The sequence below is a fragment of the Macaca nemestrina genome, chromosome 4 (genome assembly GCF_043159975.1).
Source record: "Macaca nemestrina isolate mMacNem1 chromosome 4, mMacNem.hap1, whole genome shotgun sequence".
Lineage (NCBI taxonomy): Eukaryota > Metazoa > Chordata > Mammalia > Primates > Cercopithecidae > Macaca > Macaca nemestrina.
Window position 1 is genome coordinate 110,840,332 of NC_092128.1, and position 20,946 is coordinate 110,861,277.

The following is a 20,946-nucleotide window of genomic DNA, read 5'->3' on the forward strand; positions in this document are numbered from 1 at the left end:
ATTCTCATGGCAGTGAGTTAAACTTCATGGAATGTCTTTTTCCAGTGGATGATGAAGTCATTTAGCAATGGTTACCTTTTGTGGAAGAAAATCTTGTTAAAAAGTAAGTAGCCTTAGGAAGGCTTGAAGTTTATGCTCTTGTTTTGAAGTAGACATACTACTAATTTTTTGTATTTTATTTAGGACAGGGAAAATACTAGATGCACTGATAAAATAACTTAAGAAGATAACACAGGAACTTCTAGTTGTACATTTTTTCTTTTCCCACTTGATTATATGATATATTGTGTTGACATGGGCTTCTGAAACCCCTATGTTTTCATCTTTAGTCAGCTTTATAATTAGGATGTCATCAAATGAGGCTAACATGCCTGAAAGCCTGGAAAGCAAAGTCCCTGGGAAGGAGTAGAAACTTCCAGGAGCAGCAGCAGAAATTCTCAGCTGACCTTCTCAATTCGCCGCCTTCACATCTGCTCCACAGTCTGCACTTCTGTATCTTATGTCTCAGGGGTGGTCACATCTTCTGTGTGGAGCTGCTCTAAATAGAGAAACTACACACCGAACCTCCATTCGCTTCTCCTTTTGTATCTCCTAGTTTGATCATGAAGTTCTTTAGTTTTGTTGTGTCATCAAATTCCTTGACCCATCATTATTTTCTCAGTCTTGAAAAAGATCTCCCTCTCCAGGACAGGAGGTTTACCATGATGAGCATATGATGAAATTGTGCATTTGTGTTTGGTTTCCCTATCAGTGAATCTTGTTGTGCCTGAATGTACACAGCTCCTAGTGAGAAGGATGTCTTTCTTCAGGAGTAATACAATCTGGTCTCCTGTGAGGCAAGGCTTGGTTTTGGCCTTGTCCTTTAAAAATTCTAGACACTTGCCCTTGCTGCTGTCTCCCCACATCATTTTGTTCAGAAGCAATTGTTTCTTTCCTTCTGAGGCTTGAATTTCTTACAGGAGACATACTTCAGTCCTGACTGTTCACAGCCCAATTTGCTGCTTATGGTTTGAGCTCTCCCTGTGATAAAAAATCTGCTAGTGGTGTGTGTGCACCACATGTTATCACTTGGTTTTCTTTCTTTTAGGCAACCAACAGAATGAAGAGAAGAGAAGGAGGAGTGATTTGCAGGGTCAGTGAGGGCCTGGGAGTCAGGACCTAAGGGCTTAGAATTCACTGAAGAGTTCCTTTCTTGTGGGACCAAGTATAGTAGTAACTATATCATAATTATAATATACTATAATATACTACTGTATATACATAGAAAGTATATATATAGAAATTGTGTATACACACACACACACACACACACACATATATATATAGCGAGAGAGAGAGAGAGAGAGAGAGAGAGAGTGTTGCTGCTGTCTCATAGTAGCAACTATTTTATGTACTTCACACTGGATCTCTAGGCATAACCTGCACCCGCCTCACTTCTGTAATCACTGATTGAAGCATTTTACATTCTAACCATCCATCGTCTCTTGTTCTTTCACCTTACTTATTCAATTACTCCCGTCTTGACTACTCCTAGACCTCATCAGGACTTCTGACTCACTGACACACCTCCCCATGCCTAGTCATAATCTCCTCCTATCTTTACCACTTTCTCCCTTATACAGCTAGTCCGTGGCTCATTGCTCAGTAATATTCTGGCTAACTTTCCTACACATATATCTTTTTGTCATATCCATCTGGCAACACCCTAAAGCTAGTGAATGTAAATATACTTTAGTCTATGTCTGGATAACTGAGAGATGATGGAGAAAGTCACTCGGTTGGGCTCTCAGAATGTCAGTATCCCAGTTGTGTTCACTGGTCCCGGTGCTCTGCCACTGTCTTCAGTGATACGTCAGAACTTCTCTACTCTTTTTTAGTCTTTCATTCTCCTATCTCCCCAATCTTCTCTCAGTTAAAAAGAAGGTAGAAGCATCCAGTGGGAACTTCCTGAGTCCTCCTCGACATGGGACCTCCATCTGCAGCCATGCTCACGCTGTGCTTTCAGTCCGTGCTTATCCCTGTGCTTCACAGCCAGACTGCTCAGACACATGTCTGCATGTGCTCGCTCCCTTTCCTTAACAGTTATGGAGTCCGTGATTCACTCCAAACTGCATTCTGTTCTCATGATGACACCAGACACCTCTTGCTGATGTAATGGAAGTCTACTTTGTAGGCATTCTTCAGTCCTCATCTTACTCTCTGAGTACTTCTCTTCGGCCTGGATTTCAAATGGGAGAGGCCTTCAGACTCCTCACTTAACTCCCTTTTTTTCCTACTCGGCAGTGTGAACTTTCTTCCTAAATGATTTGGTCCATGTGATGACTTCAATTATAGATAATAAGCAAATGAGTCAAGTTTTTTGTTGTTGTTGTTTTTTGTTTTTTTTAAGACAGATTCTTGCTCTGTTGCCCAGGCTGGAGTATAGTGACCTGATCTCAGTTTACTGCAACCTCTGCCTCCTGGGTTGAAGCAATTCTTCTGCCTCAGCCTCCCGAGTAGCTGGGACTACAGGCATGCACCACTACGCCCGGCTAATTTTTGGATTTTTAGTAGAGATGGGGTTTCGCTAATGTTGGCCAGGCTGGTCTCAAACTCCTGGACTTAAGTGATCCACCTGCCTTGGCCTCCCAAAGTGCCAGGATTACAGGAATGAGCAATTGCACCCAGCCAAGTTTTTATCCACAGTTCAGACTTTCACCTGGTACCCAAGTCTTACTCATGTGAACTTGTCACTGGACTATCCCAAAAGTTCCTTAGAAACTTAAGCATCATCCGTGACACCTTTTTCTCCCTTAGATTTCAACACTCAACCATGATATTCAAGCCATTACCAAGTCAGCAAATTTTACCATCTCAATCTTTTTCTAGGGACTTTTCTAGGATCACTTTTCTAGGGACTCTTTCCTGGCTTCACAGCTCCCAACCAAGACAACATTAGGTCCACCTACCCTAAGATCTCATTGTTTGGGGGCCTGAGATTGGAGGATTGCTTGAAGCCAGGATTTTGAGATCAGCCTGTGCAACACAACGAGACTCCATTTGAGTAGTCCTAGCTACTCAGGAGGCTGTGTGAGGAGGATCTGTTAAGCCCAGCAGTTTGAGACTGCAGTGAGCTAGGATTATACCAGTTAGTGACAGAGAGAGACCCTGTCTCTTAAAAAAACAAAGAAACAAACAAAAATACCTCATTGGGTTTTGTACTTTTCTTTTCCAGTGCCTGTCACTGTTTATAATTACTTATGTGAACGTTTGAGTAGTGTCTGGTACTTTATTAGAATGTATGTCTCACTTGTCTTGTCATTTTCTACCCATTCTACCCAGAGCCTAGCACATATTAAGTTATAACAACAAATATTTGCCAAATACATGAATCAATGTACTTTATGAACTTAGTCAAAATAATTTTAAAGGTAATTACTGATCATTCCTATTTTAGAGATGTCAAAACTGAGACTCTTAAATTATGTAAGTTGTCTAATATCACACAGGTTAATTATTAATAAATGTCTTGGGTGGGATTCATTTTTCTATTTTATCTTCCAGGCCTTACTGGGGTAAGGTTGGCTTTTTAAGGATCTTAGTTGGACCAGACATTTTCTTCAGAGTTTCAATATGAAATAGGGCTTGATTTGAATACAAAACAAACTAAAAAAAAAAAACAAAAAAAAACCCTCCAGTTTAAATGAACTTAGAATGTTGAAGCAAATTTTGAAAGTGATATTTTGTGTCATTAAAAACAATGCTATTTAAAAATGCTTGTGATAGGATATTAAATGAAAAAAAATGCAGTCTAGAAATTAATGTATAGTAACATATTCATGTAATTGCCTGACCAGTTCTTCTTGCCCATTGCAGAGATGGAGCCAATTTGCTGAAACAAGTGTTACAGTAGAGACAGAGTTCAATAATCACAGGGCCAGAAAGTATGGGAAGTATGGGAGTATGGGAGTTTGGAAGTATGGGAGACATTTCTCAAGTCGGCCTCCCAAACAGCTTGGAGTTTAGTGATTTAAAGAGTAATTTGGCAGGCTAAGGGAGAGGGATTGGGTGCTACTGATTGGTTGGGGATGAAATCTTAGCAGTGTCCAAATTATCTTAGTACTCTGAGTGAGTTTCTGGGTGGGGGTCTCAGGACTGGTTGTATTAGATCCTTCCTATGACTCACGGGTCTGGGTAGAGTTAAGTCATTCACCAGAATGCCAAAGTCTGAAAAATATCTCAATTACCAATCTTAGGAGGTTTTGACGATAGTGATGTTATCTGTAGGAGCAATTAGGAAGTCACACACCTTTTGACTTCTGAAATAGTAAATCCTTATAGAAAGGTAAGCAAGGGAACAATGCTGGTTATCATTTAACTAAGCCATGTCTTAGCAGAATTCAAGTCCCTCCTATAATGCTAATGTTGTATCCTTTCATTAGTCTTAAAAGGCAGTTTTGATCCCTGAGCAAGGAGGGCTTCTGGAAGAGACTGCAAAGTTAAAGAAGTCAGTTAGCTTGTGAAATTAGAAACAAGATGGACTCAGTTAGGTTAGATTTCACTCACTGATAATTTTTCTGTCATATTTCTCTCAAAGGTAGTTTCCTTAATAAGGTAAAAGTACATACAAAGAAACTAGAAAGAAGAATACTACTTAATAGTTGCTTCTTCTGCGTGATGATATCATGCAGTTTTTTTCCCATCTTATATTTTTCTGTACTTCCCCAATTTTCTATAGTGATAACATATTATTTTTTATTTTTTTTGTCTTTATATAGGACCATTTAGTGCCTTCTTTACTAGAAAAGTTGTTGATGGTAATCTAGCTCATAGACTTTACCTGGGAGTTGAGACTTGCAAAATGGCTTAATTTGGTAGTTTCCAAACCTTGTTAAAAAGCTTAAAAAGTCCCAAATTCTTATAAGAAGCTCATTTTTTAAAAAATTATACTTTAAATTCTAGGGCACATGTTCACAATGTGCAGGTTTGTTACATATGTATACATGTGCCATGTTGGTGTACTGCACCCATTAACTGTCATTTACATTAGGTATATCTCCTAATGCTATCCCTCCCCCTTCCCCCCATCCCATGACAGGCCTTGGTGTATGATGTTCCCCACCCTGTGTCCAAGTGTTCTCATTGTTCAATTTCCACCTATGAGTGAGAACATGCGGTGTTTGGTTTTCTGTCCTTGCAATACTTTGCTCAGAATGATGGTTTCCAGCTTCACCCATGTCCCTACAAAGGACATGAACTCATCCTTTTTTTATGGCTGCATAGTATTCTATGGTGTATATGTGTGGCATTTTCTTAATCCAGTCTATCATTGATGGACATTTGGGTTGGTTCCAAGTCTTTGCTATTGTGAATAGTGCCACAATAAACATATGTGTGCATGTGTCTTTATAGTAGCATGGTTTATAATCCTTTGGGTATATACCTGGTAATGGAATGGCTGGGTCAAATTGTTTTTCTAGTTCTAGATCCTTGAGGAATCACCACACTGTCTTCCACAATGATTGAACTAGCTTACAGTCCCACCAACAGTGTAAAAGTGTTCCTATTTCTCCACATCCTCTCCAGCACCTGTTGTTTCCTGACTTTGTAATGATTGCCATTCTAACCTGTGTGAGATGGTATCTCATTGTAGTTTTGATTTGCATTTCTCTGATGGCCAGTGATGATAAGCATTTATTCATGTGTCTGTTGGCTGCATAAATGTCTTCTTTTGAGAAGTGTCTGTTCATATCCTTCTTCCACTTTTTGATGGGGTCGTTTGATTTTTTCTTGTAAATTTGTTTAAGTTCTTTGTAGATTCTGGATATTCGCCCTTTGTCAGATGAGTAGATTGTAAAAATTTTCTCCCATTCTGTAGGTTGCCTGTTCACTCTGATGGTAGTTTCTTTTGCTGTACAGAAGCTCTTTAGTTTAATTAGATCCCATTTGTCAATTTTGGCTTCTGTTGCCATTGCTTTTGGTGTTTTAGACATGAAGTCCTTGCCCATGCCCATGTCCTGAATGGTATTGCTTAGTTTTTCTTCCAGGGTTTTCATGATTTCAGGTCTAACATTGAAGTCTTTAATCCATCTTGAATTAATTTTTGTATAAGATGTAAGGAAGGGATCCTGTTTCAGCTTTCTACATATGGCTAGGCAGTTTTCTCAGCACCATTTATTAAATAGGGAATCCTTTCCCCATTTCTTGTTTTTATCAGGTTTGTCAAAGATCAGATGGTTGTAGATGTGTGGTATTATTTCTGAGGGTTCTGTTCTGTTCCATTGGTCTATATCTCTGTTTTGGTTCCAGTACCTTGCTGTTTTGGTTACTATAGCCTTGTAATATAGTTTGAAGTCAGGTAGCATGATGCCTCCAGCTTTGTTCTTTTGGGTTAGGAATGTCTTGTCAATGCAGGTTCTTTTGTGGTTCCATATGAACTTTAAAGTAGTTTTTCCAATTCTGTGAAGAAAGTCATTGGTAGCTTGATGGGGATGGCATTGAATCTATAAATTACCTTGGGTAGTATGGCCATTTTCATGATATTGATTCTTCCTCTCCATGAGCACAGATTGTTCTTCCATTTGTTTGTGTCCTCTTTTATTTTGTTGAGCAGTGGTTTGTAGTTCTCCCTGAAGAGGTCCTTCACATCCCTTGTAAGTTGGATTCCTAGTTATTTGATTCTCTTTGAAGCAATTGTGAATGGGAGTTCACTCATGATTTGACCCTCTTTTTGTCTGTTATTGGTGTATAGGAATACTTGTGATTTTTGCACATTGATTTTGTATCCTGAGACTTTGCTGAAGTTGCTTATCAGCTTAAGGAGATTTTGGGCTGAGACAATGGGGTTTTCTAAATATACAGTCCTGTCATCTGGAAACAGGTACGATTTGACTTTGTTTTCCTGATTGAATACCCTTTATCTCTTTCTCTTGCCTGATTGCCCTGGCCAGAACTTCCAACACTATGTTGAATAGGAGTAGTGAGAGAGGGCACCCCTGTCTTGTGCCAGTTTTCAAAGGGAATGCTTCCAGTTTTTGTCCTTTCAGTATGATATTGGCTGTGGGTTTGTCATAAATAGCTCTTATTATTTTGAGATACGTCCCGTCAATACCGAATTTATTGAGAGTTTTTAGCATGAAGGGCTGTTGAATTTTGTCGAAGGCCTTTTCTGCATCTATTGAGATAATCATGTGGTTTTTGTCTTTGGTTCTGTTTATATGATGGATTACGTTTATTGATTTGTGTCTGTTGAACCAGCCTTGCATCCCAGGGATGAAGCCCTCTTGATCATGGTGGATAAGCTTTCTGATATGCTGCTGGATTTGGTGCAGAAGGCAAGAAATAACTAAGATCAGAGCAGAACTGAAGGAGATAGAGACACAAAAACCCTTCAAAAAATCAATGAATTCAGGAGCTGGTTTTTTGAAAAGATCAACAAAATTGATAGACCGCTAGCAAGACTAATAAAGAAGAAAAGAGAGAAGAATCAAATAGGTGCAATAAAAAATGATAAAGGGGATATCATCACCAATCCCACAGAAATACAAACTACCAACAGAGAATACTATAAACACTCTATGCAAATAAACTAGAAAGTCTAGAAGAAATGGATAAATTCCTGGACACTTACACCCTCCCAAGACTAAACGAGGAAGAAGTTGAATCCCTGAATAGACCAATAACAGGCTCTGAAATTGAGGCAATAATTAATAGCCCACCAAAAAAGTCCAGGACCAGATGGATTCACAGCCGAATTCTACCAGAGGTACAAAGAGGAGCTGGTACCATTCCTTCTGATGCTATTCCAATCAATTGAAAAAGAGGGAATCCTCCCTAACTCGTTTTATGAGGTCACCATCATCCTGATACCAAAGCCTGGCAGAGACACAACAAAAAAAGAGAATTTTTGACCAATATCCCTGATGAACATTGATGCAGAAGTCCTCAATAACATATTATTTTTTAAAGTTCTTATTTAAAATATGTTTATTAAATAAATACTGTAGCAGTAACAAGGAATAGATAATTATCAAAAAGAACTCCTAATCTTACCTGAATCTTTATAAAATCTATTTGATGATCTTTAGGCTGGCTGATTGTATTCTGAGACTCAGCTGCCATGAGTTCTTCACTTTTCAATGATCATTGACTAGTTACCTTTGCTTAAAACTATTGTGCTTGCTGGTTTATTATAAAGGATATTAACAAGTGTCCACATGAAGACATGTGTAGGGTAAGATATAGGGAGGGGTATGCACCTTCCATTCCCTCCCAGGGCATGCCATCCTTTAGGAACCTCTGCATGTTCAGCTATCTAGAAGCTTCTTAAACATTTTAAACTTTTATATTGATAAAATATATATTTAAATATATTTTGGAGGCTGCAGGGAAACATTTGCATTTCTTTACTTATGAAAAGGAAATGAACACCCCAGAAAATATAAACTTACTGGACATGTCACTGATCCAAAATTTGTAAAGCCTTTCTTCACGTTATACGTTCCAACACAGATTGTTACTTCACATTTACTTATTCACCCCCCACCTCACCCTTCTCCACAAAAAAGGAAGCAAACAACCTGTATAACTTCACAGTTGTCAATGGTTCCTTGCAATACTTCAGCTCTAAATCCTTTGTACCTCACCCACAGCTTTGTTGCAGATTTTCTTTCTGTAGTCTGAGAAACACTAATGCATTGTCTATGACACTAACTTTACTTTTGCCCTCATGGACAAGAGAGAATGTTTAAAAGAGTTTATGTGATATCTCCTTAATAGCATTCCTTACCAAACCAAGCAACAATGTAAATAGAATAAAACCTTGTTATAATGTATTACTTGACATCTATTTTAGCTACCATTGTGCTATCTGGAAGCAATCATTTGGTTGATTCATTAGCATTTACCTACTATTTATTAATTGCCTGACATTCTTCAGATATCATGTTAGGATGATGAAGACTGAAATGAAGACATGACCAATACAATCTCTCAGTTCCACTCAATCAGCACTGTATAAAAGAACTTTGTGATGATGGAAATACTCTCTGTCTGTGCTGGCTAATACAATAGCCACTATCCACATGTGGCTATTGAATGCTTGACATTTAGCTAGTGTGACTAGGGATCTGAATTGTTAATTGTTAATAACAGCTTTATTGGAATGTACTTCACATACCATATAATTCACCCATTTATAGTGCACAATCCAGTGATTTTTAGTGTATTCAGAGTTGTGCAAGCATCAGTCAATTTTAGAACATTTTCATTGCCCTGAAAAGAAACCCAGTATTCATTAACAATCACTCCCCATCTTCCCCCAGCTTCCACTGCTTTATGCAGCCACTAGTGTTTTTTTCTGTCTTGATGGGTTTGCCTATTTTAGTCATTTCATATAAATAGAATCACAATATTTGACCTTTAGTGACTGGCTAATTTAATTTCAATTTATTTAAATTTAATGATCACATGTGGCTAGTGGCTACTATAATAAGCAAGTGAAGTGAAAGATCAAAGACAGATGCTTAAGAAATGCTGAAGGCTCAGGAGAAGAAAATCCTGCAGAATACTACAAGATATAGTATTTTATTTTGTACATTATAATGAATTTTCTTTTTTTTTTTGAATCACTCTTTTTTATTTTTTTTGACAAATGTTGTAACAGCGGAAGAGCTAGGAAATGCTTAGAACGATCTAAATGAAACCAACTATCCATATATAAAAGAAAAAGGGCCAGGCACGGTGGCTAATGCCTGTAATCCCAGCACTTTGGGAAGCCGACGTGGGCAGATCTTGAGCCCAGGAGTTTAAGACCAGCCTGGGCAACATATTGAGACCCCATCTCTACAAAAAGGACAAAATTAGCTGGGCATGGTGCCATGCACCTGTAGTCCCAGATACCCAGGAGGCTGAAGCAGGAGGATTGCTTAAACCTGGGAGGTGGAACAGTAAGCTGAGATCATGCCATTGTACTCCATCCTGGGAGCCTGGGTGACAGAGCCAGACCCTTTCATCAAATATATATATATATGCACACACACATACACACACACACAGACACACACACACACATATACATACATACGTGTGTACATATATGTGTGTGTTTGTATATAGATACATATATATTGAGAGAGAGTGAGATCTATTCTGTGATGATGGAAATATTCTGTCTGTGCTGGCTAATACAATAGCCACTAGTCACATGTGGCTATTGAATGTTTGACATTTAGCCAGTGTGTATATATGTAGTATATCTTTTGCGGAAGATATACTATATATATACATATATGAAAAAGATACAAATTAATTGTTATTGAATTAATAACATTGCTTTAGAACAAGCTTTCTATATAGATATTTTAGAAATTAAAGTAAACTTTTGTGGTCTTGTCAACATATAAATAATATTTCCCATGTATTTATTTCTTTTAGGCTTTTAAAACCAAGGATGGCTATATCGTAGTTGGAGCAGGAAATAACCAGCAGTTTGCCACTGTGTGCAAGGTAATCTATAATTATTGGGATTGGTCTATGATCTTGTACAAAGCCAGGGAAAATTTAGTTTTGCCCAGGTCATAACCAACTTAGGCCCCCTGTGTTAGCACCTAAAAGTATAGGATTTTTATGCTTATAAAGGATAAGGCAGAGTCCAAATTAGCATTCTGTGTTTTTTTGTGGTATCTGACTGCATTTTAAAATGAAGAATCGTAGTAGCTTAAATTGTCCTAAAACTTGACCTGCCTACCAGTCCAAACAAAATGGGTGAAAAAAAATCATTTTTAAAGGGACTTTTAACACTGGTATTTTTTTCTTTTTTCCCCTCCCTCCTTCCCTTCCTGCCTTCCTTTCTTCCTTTCGTTCTCTACCTTCTTCTTTTACTATATCAGGTTAATTGGACCCATATATAGTTAAGCTACTCCCATATTTATTTTATTTACTACTGGAAATTTTGAAACTGTTTTTCAACTTAACTTTTATTTAATGAGTACCTTTCTGAAGAATTTATGTTTCAAGGTTTTAGGAATTAAGATTATATTAAAATTGTTCCTTCTCAACAAGGCCTTAAAATAAAGGCCTTGGAATCATTTTAAATAATTTATTCTTAGGGATATTCTAAACTTGTAGCATTTATTAGACTTAGCGATCTCGGAACACTGCAACCTCCACCTCCTTGCTTCAAGCGATTCTCCTGCCTCAGCCTCCAGAGGAGCTGGGATTACAGGTGCACGTCACCATGCCTGGCTATTTTTGTGTTTTTAGTAGAGATGAGGTTTCACCATGCTGGCCAGGCTGGTCTCAAACTCCTGACCTCAATCGATCTGCCCACCTCAGCCTCCCAAAGTTCTAGGATTACATGTGGAACCACTGCACCTGGCCTACTAGACTTTTTTTTTTTTTTTTTTTTTTTACTTGATGTTTATATGAGTTACCAAGACTTTGGTGTTTTAATTTTAGAACTTAGGTATCTGTTCATTTTTTCTAGTTTTAATCCAGGGAATGTTTATTTTTATTTTTCTTAAATATATCCAAAGGCCTTGCCTGTTAAGGATTTTTTTCTTTCTTTTCTTTTTATTTTTTGAGAGACAATCAGTTTTTATACTAAATTTTACCATGAGCTTTTGGTGTTATTAAAGATGACTATGAGGGCCGGGTGCGGTGGCTCACGCCTGCAATCCCAGCACTTTGACAGACCGAGAGGTGGGCAGATTGCCTGAGCTCAGGAGTTCGTGACCAGCCTGAGCAACATGGTGAAACCCAGTCTCTACTAAAATACAAACAGCCGGGCATTGTGGCCATGCGCCTGTAGTCCCAGCTACTCAGGAAGCTGAGGTAGGAGAATTGCTTGAATCCAGGAGTCAGAGGTTGCAGTGAGCTGAGATTGCACCATGGCACTGGAACCTAGGGACAGAGGGAGACTCTGTCTCAAAAAAAAAACAAAAAAACAACAAAAAAAAGATGCCTATGAAATCCTGAATCTCATTTACTGTAGTTAACTTATTATGTACAAAAATTATTTATTACTGTGCCTCTTTTGTATGAGAAGTTAGGGAGCAGAGCTAAAAACCACAGCAAAGGGGTGGGAAGGACCATGGAGAAGGTGACAAATGGAGACAGTTCTGATTGCAGGAAGGGCTGAAACATCTGAGGTGGGAAAGAGGGGAGCCTTTTAAATGGTGACTCTGAGTAAATGTAGGGAAAATCGATTCAAACATTTGATCTGGGATCAAAGAATCTTTATTATAAACGGTCAATGTTAAAAATATGAAACATACGGAAGCTGTTGCCTGTGAAGTCATTTGCGTACTCTAACTGCAGAGATGTAAAAGCCAGTTCATTCCTAAAAACGAGTACAGATTTTCTTCCTGGGCCATATGTTTTGGAGTTTTCTTTCTCCAGAAAGTGGTGGGGTTGGGGGTGGGAGGACCTGGCAGCGAAAATTACTGCTTGACATACTCTTTAGTTTTCAAAATAACTGTACTGAATTCTTTGTATTTTTGATTCATTACTGCTGATCAAGTTAACACTTTTGAACTTCCTCATAAATATCCATAAGAACAGTTTTCAACAAAGGTTCTTATTTCAAAGCAGACTGTCAGAAGTTTTAGTATTGGAATATGACTTATTGTTATGGTGTGTTATAAAACATTGCTTATAAAGGAGACTATTGGAGGGCCTTAGGAATGGCACACTTGACCTTGATTTTCCCATATGAGAGTTAGGAATGATAATCCCTGATATGAGCCATTAATCCAATGTCTATAAAACTCTTTGAGATTCTCAGAAGATTTATGTGTACAGGATTCTTGAGTTATTTACATTATTAGCTAGGCATCCTGTGTGAATGTTGCAATCTGATTGACTTTTTCAAATCTTTGTAATTACACCCTTACATGTAAACTTGTCCTAAACACCTTCTTACCTAAGAAAAATCATCTGTTCCTTCATTCTGATGCAAAGTTTTCTTCCTTCCCAGTTATGTGTAGTGTGTGGATTTCTTCTAAGCTGTTTTTTTAACTCATATTTATTTATTACTGAGGGCCTTGTTATTCAAACCGGGCTTATAGAAGATGGGGTTCCCAGTTCTTCACAGTGAGCCCCTCAAAACTGTTTTTTTGTCAAGTATACTCCATCAGGAAAGATGGGACAGCTTTACTTCCTGGGGAGAAATGTGGCAGTACTGTCTGTGACAAATGAATGGAATTGACTTATGCTTAGTCTCTTTCCAAAATAGAATTCATATAGTGATTGATTGATAATTCTTGGGGAGGAGCTGTATTAGCGAGCTTTCATTGTAAGGAGTTGGATGAGAGTAAGAATGTTGGGTTCCAGTGTGAGGTTCCAGAAAATCTTGTGTATAAAGTGAATCTTGTTCATAACAAGTCCTACTTAATGTTCCTTACCATGATATGGCAAAGTAAGAAAGTGAGCATATGTAAGCTATTTTAAGCCGATGGATGCCACCCCTAATGGGTATTCCTATATGAAATATTGAATATTGATATCCTTTTGAAAGTAATGTAGATCAAAGGCTTCTTTTGTTGGAGAGACTATACATTGGTTCTCAATGTAGTATGCATAGGAATGTTATTTAACACTATTCCCAAAGATTTTACTTTAGTATGTCTGGGGTGAGATAGAGGAAACTTCAGTTTTAAGAAGGACTGTAGGTGATTTTGAAGCAGGTTTTTAAACCGCCTGCTCCAAAATATAATATATCCAAGGTATAATGTTTAAGGCCTACTATAAGTCTTGTTAGTAGGTAGGTGAACGCCGTCAAGGTCCTTCATCTTTTCTAAGCATCTGTTCTCCTATGTATAAAATGAAGATTATAATATGTAATTATACTTATATACAACTTAGGGGTTTGGAAAATGTTAGAGAAGTGAAGCACTTAGAATAGGCCTTGCTCATATGTACTTAATAAATGACATCTATGAAAATTAGATGTGAAGATTCTGGTTCTGAGGAGGATAGAGTAAATACACTTTTCCCACTTACCCTGAGCACGGTGATCATACCTGGACAGAATTACATGAGTCCATGAAGCATGTATTAAAAGACTTTGAAAAGTAAATAGTAAGAGATTTAGGGGAGAACACCCAAATTTGAAGTACCTCTAACCGGCAGTCAACTTAACCAGCTTTTCCCTCCAGTTATTCCTTCACTCGAGTATAGTTGAACCTGAAACCTGGAAGTGAGCACCAGGCAACGCAGCAGATATCCAGGAAATGCTCTTTATTCCTGGGGCAAAGAACATGAAAAAGTGAGCTGTAATGTCAGAGAGAGTATGGATATAGTTTGTTTTCCCTTCCTTTCCATTTTCTTATGCCCCAGACCCCAAGTAATCCTGTATTGGAAACAGCAGATGAGCAGGAGCCAACTTTGCGAAAGAAGAACTTTCTTCATTGATCCCAAAGAAAGGAGTGATTCCTTGTTGCTTTTTTCCCCTTCATCCTCCCATTGCATGGCCTCTGCCCTGAAACCATGCTGGGGAGTGGGATAACTAAAGCAGGAGCCCCAGGCAACTGGAAAATGCTAGAGAGATTGCCAAGAGAAGATCTTGACGCTATCCTTTATGTTGTTTATGAACTCTTGGGATCACCCCTTACTTGCATATGCACTAATTTGATCCTAATCAGCATACCAAAGATGATAGGAACTGTATTGATAAATAGACAACTGCCCAGGTTGTCGTATGACCATTAGGTTTGGCATATACTAGTCAGATTCAAATAACACTGCAAAGGCTTTGAAAACTTAATCAACATGAGAATCAGAGCACACAGAAGTTGGGTTAGAACTGGCAGCTTGGATGTAACCAGGTCAATTGTCTGCTAAATCAGCAAGAGTGAAAATTCTCCTTATAATTTAAACAAGACTCAGTGGCTCATAATATAATGTTCAAAATGTCCAGGATACAATCTATTATTACTCAGCATATGAAGAACCAGAACTTGCATGAGAAAAGGCCATCAATGCCAATGCAAAGATGATGCAGATGTTGGAATTAACTTACAAAGATGTTCACATAGTTATTATAACAATGTTCTAAAAAGCATCACAAATACCATTTAAATAAATGGGATATAGAAATATTCAGCAAAGAAATACAAGATATGAAGAAGAACCAAAGGGAAAATTAAAAACTTAAAAGTATAATAACCAAGAAAAAAATTACACCTCACCGGTTGAGCTCAATAGTGCAATGAAGATGACAAGGAACTTAAAGATAGATCAATAGAAATTATTCAATGTGAACAATAGAGAGAACAAAAGATAGCTCCTTCCTACTCAAAACAAGAAATAACAGATCCTCAGGAACCTGTGCAACAATAACAAAAAGCCCAATATTTATGTCATTGTAGTCCCAGAATGAGGGGAGAAAGTGTACATGCTGGAAAATATTTGAAGAAATAACAATTGTATATATACCAAATTTGGTAACAGTTAAATGCCCATAGATTTAATAATTTTGGCAAACCATAAATGGGATAAACTGAAACAAATCTATGCATGAAAACATAATGTGTCCCTTAACAACAGGTATATGTCCTGAGAAATGTGTCAGTTGGTGGTGGCGTGTGAATATCGGAGTGTACTTACACAAACCTAGATGGTATAGCCTGCTACACACTTAGGCTATATGGGATAGCCTGTTCCTCCTAGGCTATAAATCTGTACAGCATGTACATGTTACTGTACTCAATACTATAGGCAGTTGTAACACAATGGATACACAAAAATCATCCAGAAAAACACTCAGAGGACAAAAAGAATGTATTATCTATGAGGGATCAGTGACTCAATTAACTGCATATTTTTTTTGTCAGAAATTAATGCTAGGGAAGAAGTGGCACAACATGTTTAAAAGGCTGAATGGAAAGAAATGCCAACCTAGATTTCAATATCCAGTAGAAATATCCTTAAGAAATGAAGGTTAAATAAAGACATTCTGTATAAAGGAAAACCAAGCTGACTTGCTCTAAAATAATTTTTCAAGGAATTTTTTCATTTACAGAAGATAAATGTTGTCAGAAGGGAACTGGAAACATGAGAAATGAAGGAAAAGCAACATAAATAGTAAATATCTGGGTGAATACAATGGTCTGTTCTTTTCCTAGTGAATTCTTTGAAATATTTGATGGGTGAAAGCAAACATTAAGATACTGTCTGATGGGATTTTCGGTGTATGTAGATCTAACGTACAGATAAATACAACATAAAATGGGGAGAGTAAAGGGACTATATTGCAGTAAGTTTGCTATATTCCACTTGAAGTGGTAAAATTTTGATTCTAACTACACTGTGAAAAGTATATGCATTATGATCCCCTAAGCAATAAACATCTATCATTAAACATCTATGCAGAAATATAGCCAAAATCAAAATAGGTAAATGTAATAGTAACAACTCTAAAGAATACCAGAAAGCAAAACACGAATAAACGGAAAAAAGAATAAACTGATAGATCTAATTCATTCAAAAATATGAATAACATTAAATGTGAATGATCTTAATATTATGAATTAAAACAAGTTGTCAGAAAAAAATGACCCAACTCTATGCAGTCCAATGCATATTTGAAATTCACATCAAATATAATGATACTGTCAAGTTAAAGTAAGAGGATGGAAAAATATACAAACACAAACAAAAGGTGCAAACGCTAATGAAAAGAAAGCTGGAGTGGGGCTATATTAATTATGGACCAATTTTTGTCATCTCAGAAAACTTGTTTGCAACAAATTCTTGTGCAAATACTTATTTAACATTTATACCGGCAGAGGGAAGATCAGATGATCTGAATTTGTTGAGAAATTGTGAAACCTCACATTTCACGAGAGAGATGTTGCCTTTTCCTTTATCTAAAAACTAGATTCCAGTAGTTCTTATGCTGCAAGTGATTCTCTGTTTCTGCACCTTCCTGCATATGCAAAGATCTTTTATTTCAGTACTGAGTTATATTTTCTATTATACTGGATGCCATTTTAAATGGCAATTAAACTTAACATGTGTTGTATCAGTAATGCACATAAAGTGATGGCGGTGTATATGAACATTATGACTTACAGTCAATGACAACTCTTCATAATTTTCTCCTGACAAACAACTCTTTCAAGAGACCATATAGCTTTTAAGAAGCACCTATATATTTTATTTATTTATTTTTATTTATGAGATGGAGTCTCACACTGTTGCCCAGGCTGGAGTGCAGTGGTGTGATCTTGGCTCACAGCAACCTCCGCCTCCTGGGTTCAAATGATTCTTGTGCCTCAGCCCCCTGAGTAGCTGGGATTACAGGCACCCACTGTCATGCCCGGCTAATTGTTGTATTTGTAGTAGAGATGCAGTTTCACCATGTTGGCCAGGTTGGTCTCCAACTCCTGACCTCAGGTGATCCACCCGCTTCGGCCTCCCAAAAGTGCTGGGATTATAGGCATGAGCCACCGTGCCTGGCTGCAGCTAAAAAGTGATTTTAGACACAATGGAATAAGGTATATGCAAAAAATAATGTCTGAAATATCATACACCTGGAAGTGTTCACATTGTTTATCTGTGAGCTTGTCAGTTGAAGAATGTGTTGTCAGCATTTGGGCTATACCAGTGAACAAAACATTTAAAATATTTTGACTTTGTGAAGCTTACATTTTAGCAGGGCAGACAGATATGGAGTAATAAACATGATAAATATGTTAGGTGATAAATATTATGGGAAAAAATGGGCAAGGGAAGAGGGAATCAGGGGAGTCAGTGTTGAGTGGGGTGGGGTGGCCTGTGGTGGGGGTAGGGTAATCAGGGTAGTTGCATTAAGAAGTTGAATTTGAGTCAACTCAACAAAGGAAAGGAGGAGCTAGTCGACTAGATGTCTGGTGGAAGATGTTCCAAGCAAAGGAATAGCTATTTTAAAACTCCTGAGGCTGAAGTGGAATAGACATGTTCCTAGTCCAGCAAGAAGATGAAATGGCTGCAGCAATGAGCAAGGGAGGAGAGCATGGTAAGAGGTGATGTTAGAGAGGTAATAGCACCATATCGTGTAGAACTTTTCAGACTATCTTAAGGATTTTGGTTTTTGCTATAAGGGGGGCTTTAGATGACAGGCATGTTAAAACACTTGCAGTTTTTATTATCATGGGTCTTCATTATTTTTTCTCTCTTTTCCCCTTTTTAGAAAATGTTTGTCACTCAGTTTATGGTGTTTTGTTATTTTCTTTCTTTTTGTTTTTGCCAATGTCTCTTCATTTTTTTTTTTTGCGGAACCCTCCCTCCTTTCTTGTTTGAACCAATATATGCTTTTTAAAAATTTCTGGCCAGACTCTGTGGTTCATGCCTGTAATCCTAGCATTTTGGGATGCTGAAGTGGGTGGGTTGTTTGATGTCAGGAGTTCAAGACAAGCCTGACCAACATGGTGAAAACCTGTCTCTACTAAAAATCCAAAAAATTAGTCGGGCATGATGGCATGCATGCCTGTAATCCCAGCTACTCAGGAGACTGAGGCAGGAGAATCCGTTGAATCTGGGAGGCGGAGGTTGCAGTGAGCTGAGATCGTGCCACTGCACTCCAGCCTGGGCAACAGTGTGAGACTCTGTCTCAAAAAAAAAAAATTCTTTTGGGGGAAACAGTACCTAGTTGGAATACTTCACATTTATTTACTGCTTAATATGTCAAGCATTTTCATGTACATTGTTTTGTTTTATTCCAGGCAGCACTCTTTTTAAATTTAAGCTCCAAAATAATAGTTATGATCACAGTCCTTGAAGCTGTCTCTCTAGAAACATTTTGAATGTTAGCTGGCATAGTTGAAGATGGAAGGATTATTACTTTGGCCAACAATTTCACACCATCTTTGAAACAGAAAAGAGTCCCATTAAGTCAAATACAGTGGACACATGGGCATTCCAGTTACCCTTAAGTGTGGTCACTGTGTAATTTTTTGTTGCTGATGGTGCTTTTTGGGTAAGGCCAAGTTTGTAAATTTAACCTGTGACTTAGTGAAGACACTTGCTTTTTTTTTTGGAATGACTTATTCACTCTTAGGGAGGGAGGGTGTCTAACTGCTAGACAAGGCTTGAGGCCAATTCTTGGATCAGGTGTTGTGACAGGGAGATTTCTAGAAAGGGTGCTGTATGTGGTGTTGGTTTTTAAAATCTGGGAGATTAATGCTGTCTTTATTATTCCTAAAGGAAATAACTGAAACATGTGAAAGAAATTACACCACTGAGATGGTCTCTTTACTCAGGGGAATCTTCTTCACTTCTCTCTCCTTTGCAAATACATTAATAAAGACAATGAAGCTTTCTGTAGGCCGCATGGCCTGCCCCCAGGCTGTAAATGCTCCTTGTAACTTTCCAACACAACTGCCAAGCACTGCCTCTACACAGTCTTTGTAAAACTTTTCCATTCCAAATCCACTTGGTACTTTCATTATAGTCTTGTTAACATTGAACGTTGTCCAAAGGGACTTGCAAGATAGATTTTCCCCTTATTGAGGAGGAGCAAAAGGAAATCTATAAAAGCATTTCTAATTGGTATTACTTCAGGGAGATATATTAATAAAAAATAGTGATACTTCTATAAGAAGAAGATCTTTTAATTTGCTATTGTTTAAATGGTGAGAATTTGGGCAAACGTATTTGCTTTTACTTTATTTTAGCAGCTTTTAGAACATTTTGCTTAGGACAACCTGGGAAGATCACAGTATTTTATTTACATGTGGAATAAATAAGTGAATATATCTACAAGGTGCATGTTGACTGTATACAAGATACATGTAGGTATGCACTTATGATATTGGTTTTTAAAATTTGGTCTGTTTTACCCAGTTTAGCATCTCTCTCCCTATTTCCTCTAAACAAGATTTTTTTTCTATGGTAATCTGATAACATGTTTCCTATATTCTCATATTTGGCATAAGACTTATGGGGATCTTTTGCTGTTCTCCTATATGGAAGAATATTTGCTTAAATGTAGTAAAAGCCTCTTATGAATGACAAACCCTTTCACCAGCATGATCCATCCTAACTGTGTGCTTGTTCCCTCCATATGTCCTTGTTGAGGGGCATAAAGACCAGCAAGGAATGTTCTTGAGAAGGGAGAGACAAGACCTGAACACTGGCACCCAGAGGCAGGTACAAGAACAATCTACTTCTTATACTTGAAAATTATTTTTCCCTTTTAGATCTTGGATTTGCCTGAGTTGATTGATGACTCCAAGTATAAAACTAACCACCTTCGGGTACAGAATAGAAAAGAGCTTATTAAAATATTATCTGAACGGTAAGTTTGGATCTTGTATTCATCCATTTAAGAATTAATATATGATAAGCATTTATCTGGTGTTTTGTGGGTTTTTTTCTTGGCTTATTTGAGATCAATTTGTAATTCTCTTCCATTTTACAAAACTGGCTAGTGGAGAGATTTTAAAGCTGCGGGTTTTTTTTGTTTGTTTGTTTAGAAGCACTTGAACACATTTTATATGCTTTGTTAAGTACTGAGTCATAACAATGATATAAATAAGAAAGTCACCATGACTTGAATTAGGTTGTTTCTCTGTGTCCTGTAGCTGTTTGGGTTTAGTTTTTCATAAATACAACAACAACAATAATAATTTAACATTATTTCATACTTTCACTGTGTTAAATGCTTTAGATACATTATCTCATTTAATTCTCATAATCATCCTGTGAGGTAAGTTCTGTTATTTCCATTTTACATGTAAGGAAAACAAGGCAAAGAGAGGTGAAACCAAGAGTTGGTTTGCATTTCTGAGCCACTCCTGTGAATCATGATGTTATTTCTGGATCTTTGCAAATGCCAAATTTTTCCATTAATGTCAGGTTATTTATTTGTAATACCTGTACCAATTTTTCAAGTTTGTCTGAAAAAAAGTAATTATTCTTACTGTTCCATGTCAGTTTCACTTTTTGTTTGCCTTTACATGTCTTCTGAATCTGTACAAATAGGCT

At 37.5% G+C, this 20,946-nt stretch overlaps 1 protein-coding gene across 14 annotated transcripts in view; it reads left to right on the forward strand.

Moving 5' to 3' along the window:
• Positions 1 to 20,946, forward strand: part of LOC105497746 (succinyl-CoA:glutarate-CoA transferase) — a 749,568-nt gene that overhangs the window by 324,955 nt on the left and 403,667 nt on the right. For all 14 annotated transcript variants that reach the window (XR_011622306.1, XM_011769072.2, XM_071095070.1 and 11 more), the window contains 2 exons: positions 10,414 to 10,485; positions 20,160 to 20,257. Coding sequence is in view for 13 of the 14 variants with exons in the window: in XM_011769072.2 (XP_011767374.2) it covers positions 10,414 to 10,485; positions 20,160 to 20,257 (170 nt within the window). In the remaining variant the exon portion in view is untranslated. The remainder of the gene's footprint in view (positions 1 to 10,413; positions 10,486 to 20,159; positions 20,258 to 20,946) is intronic.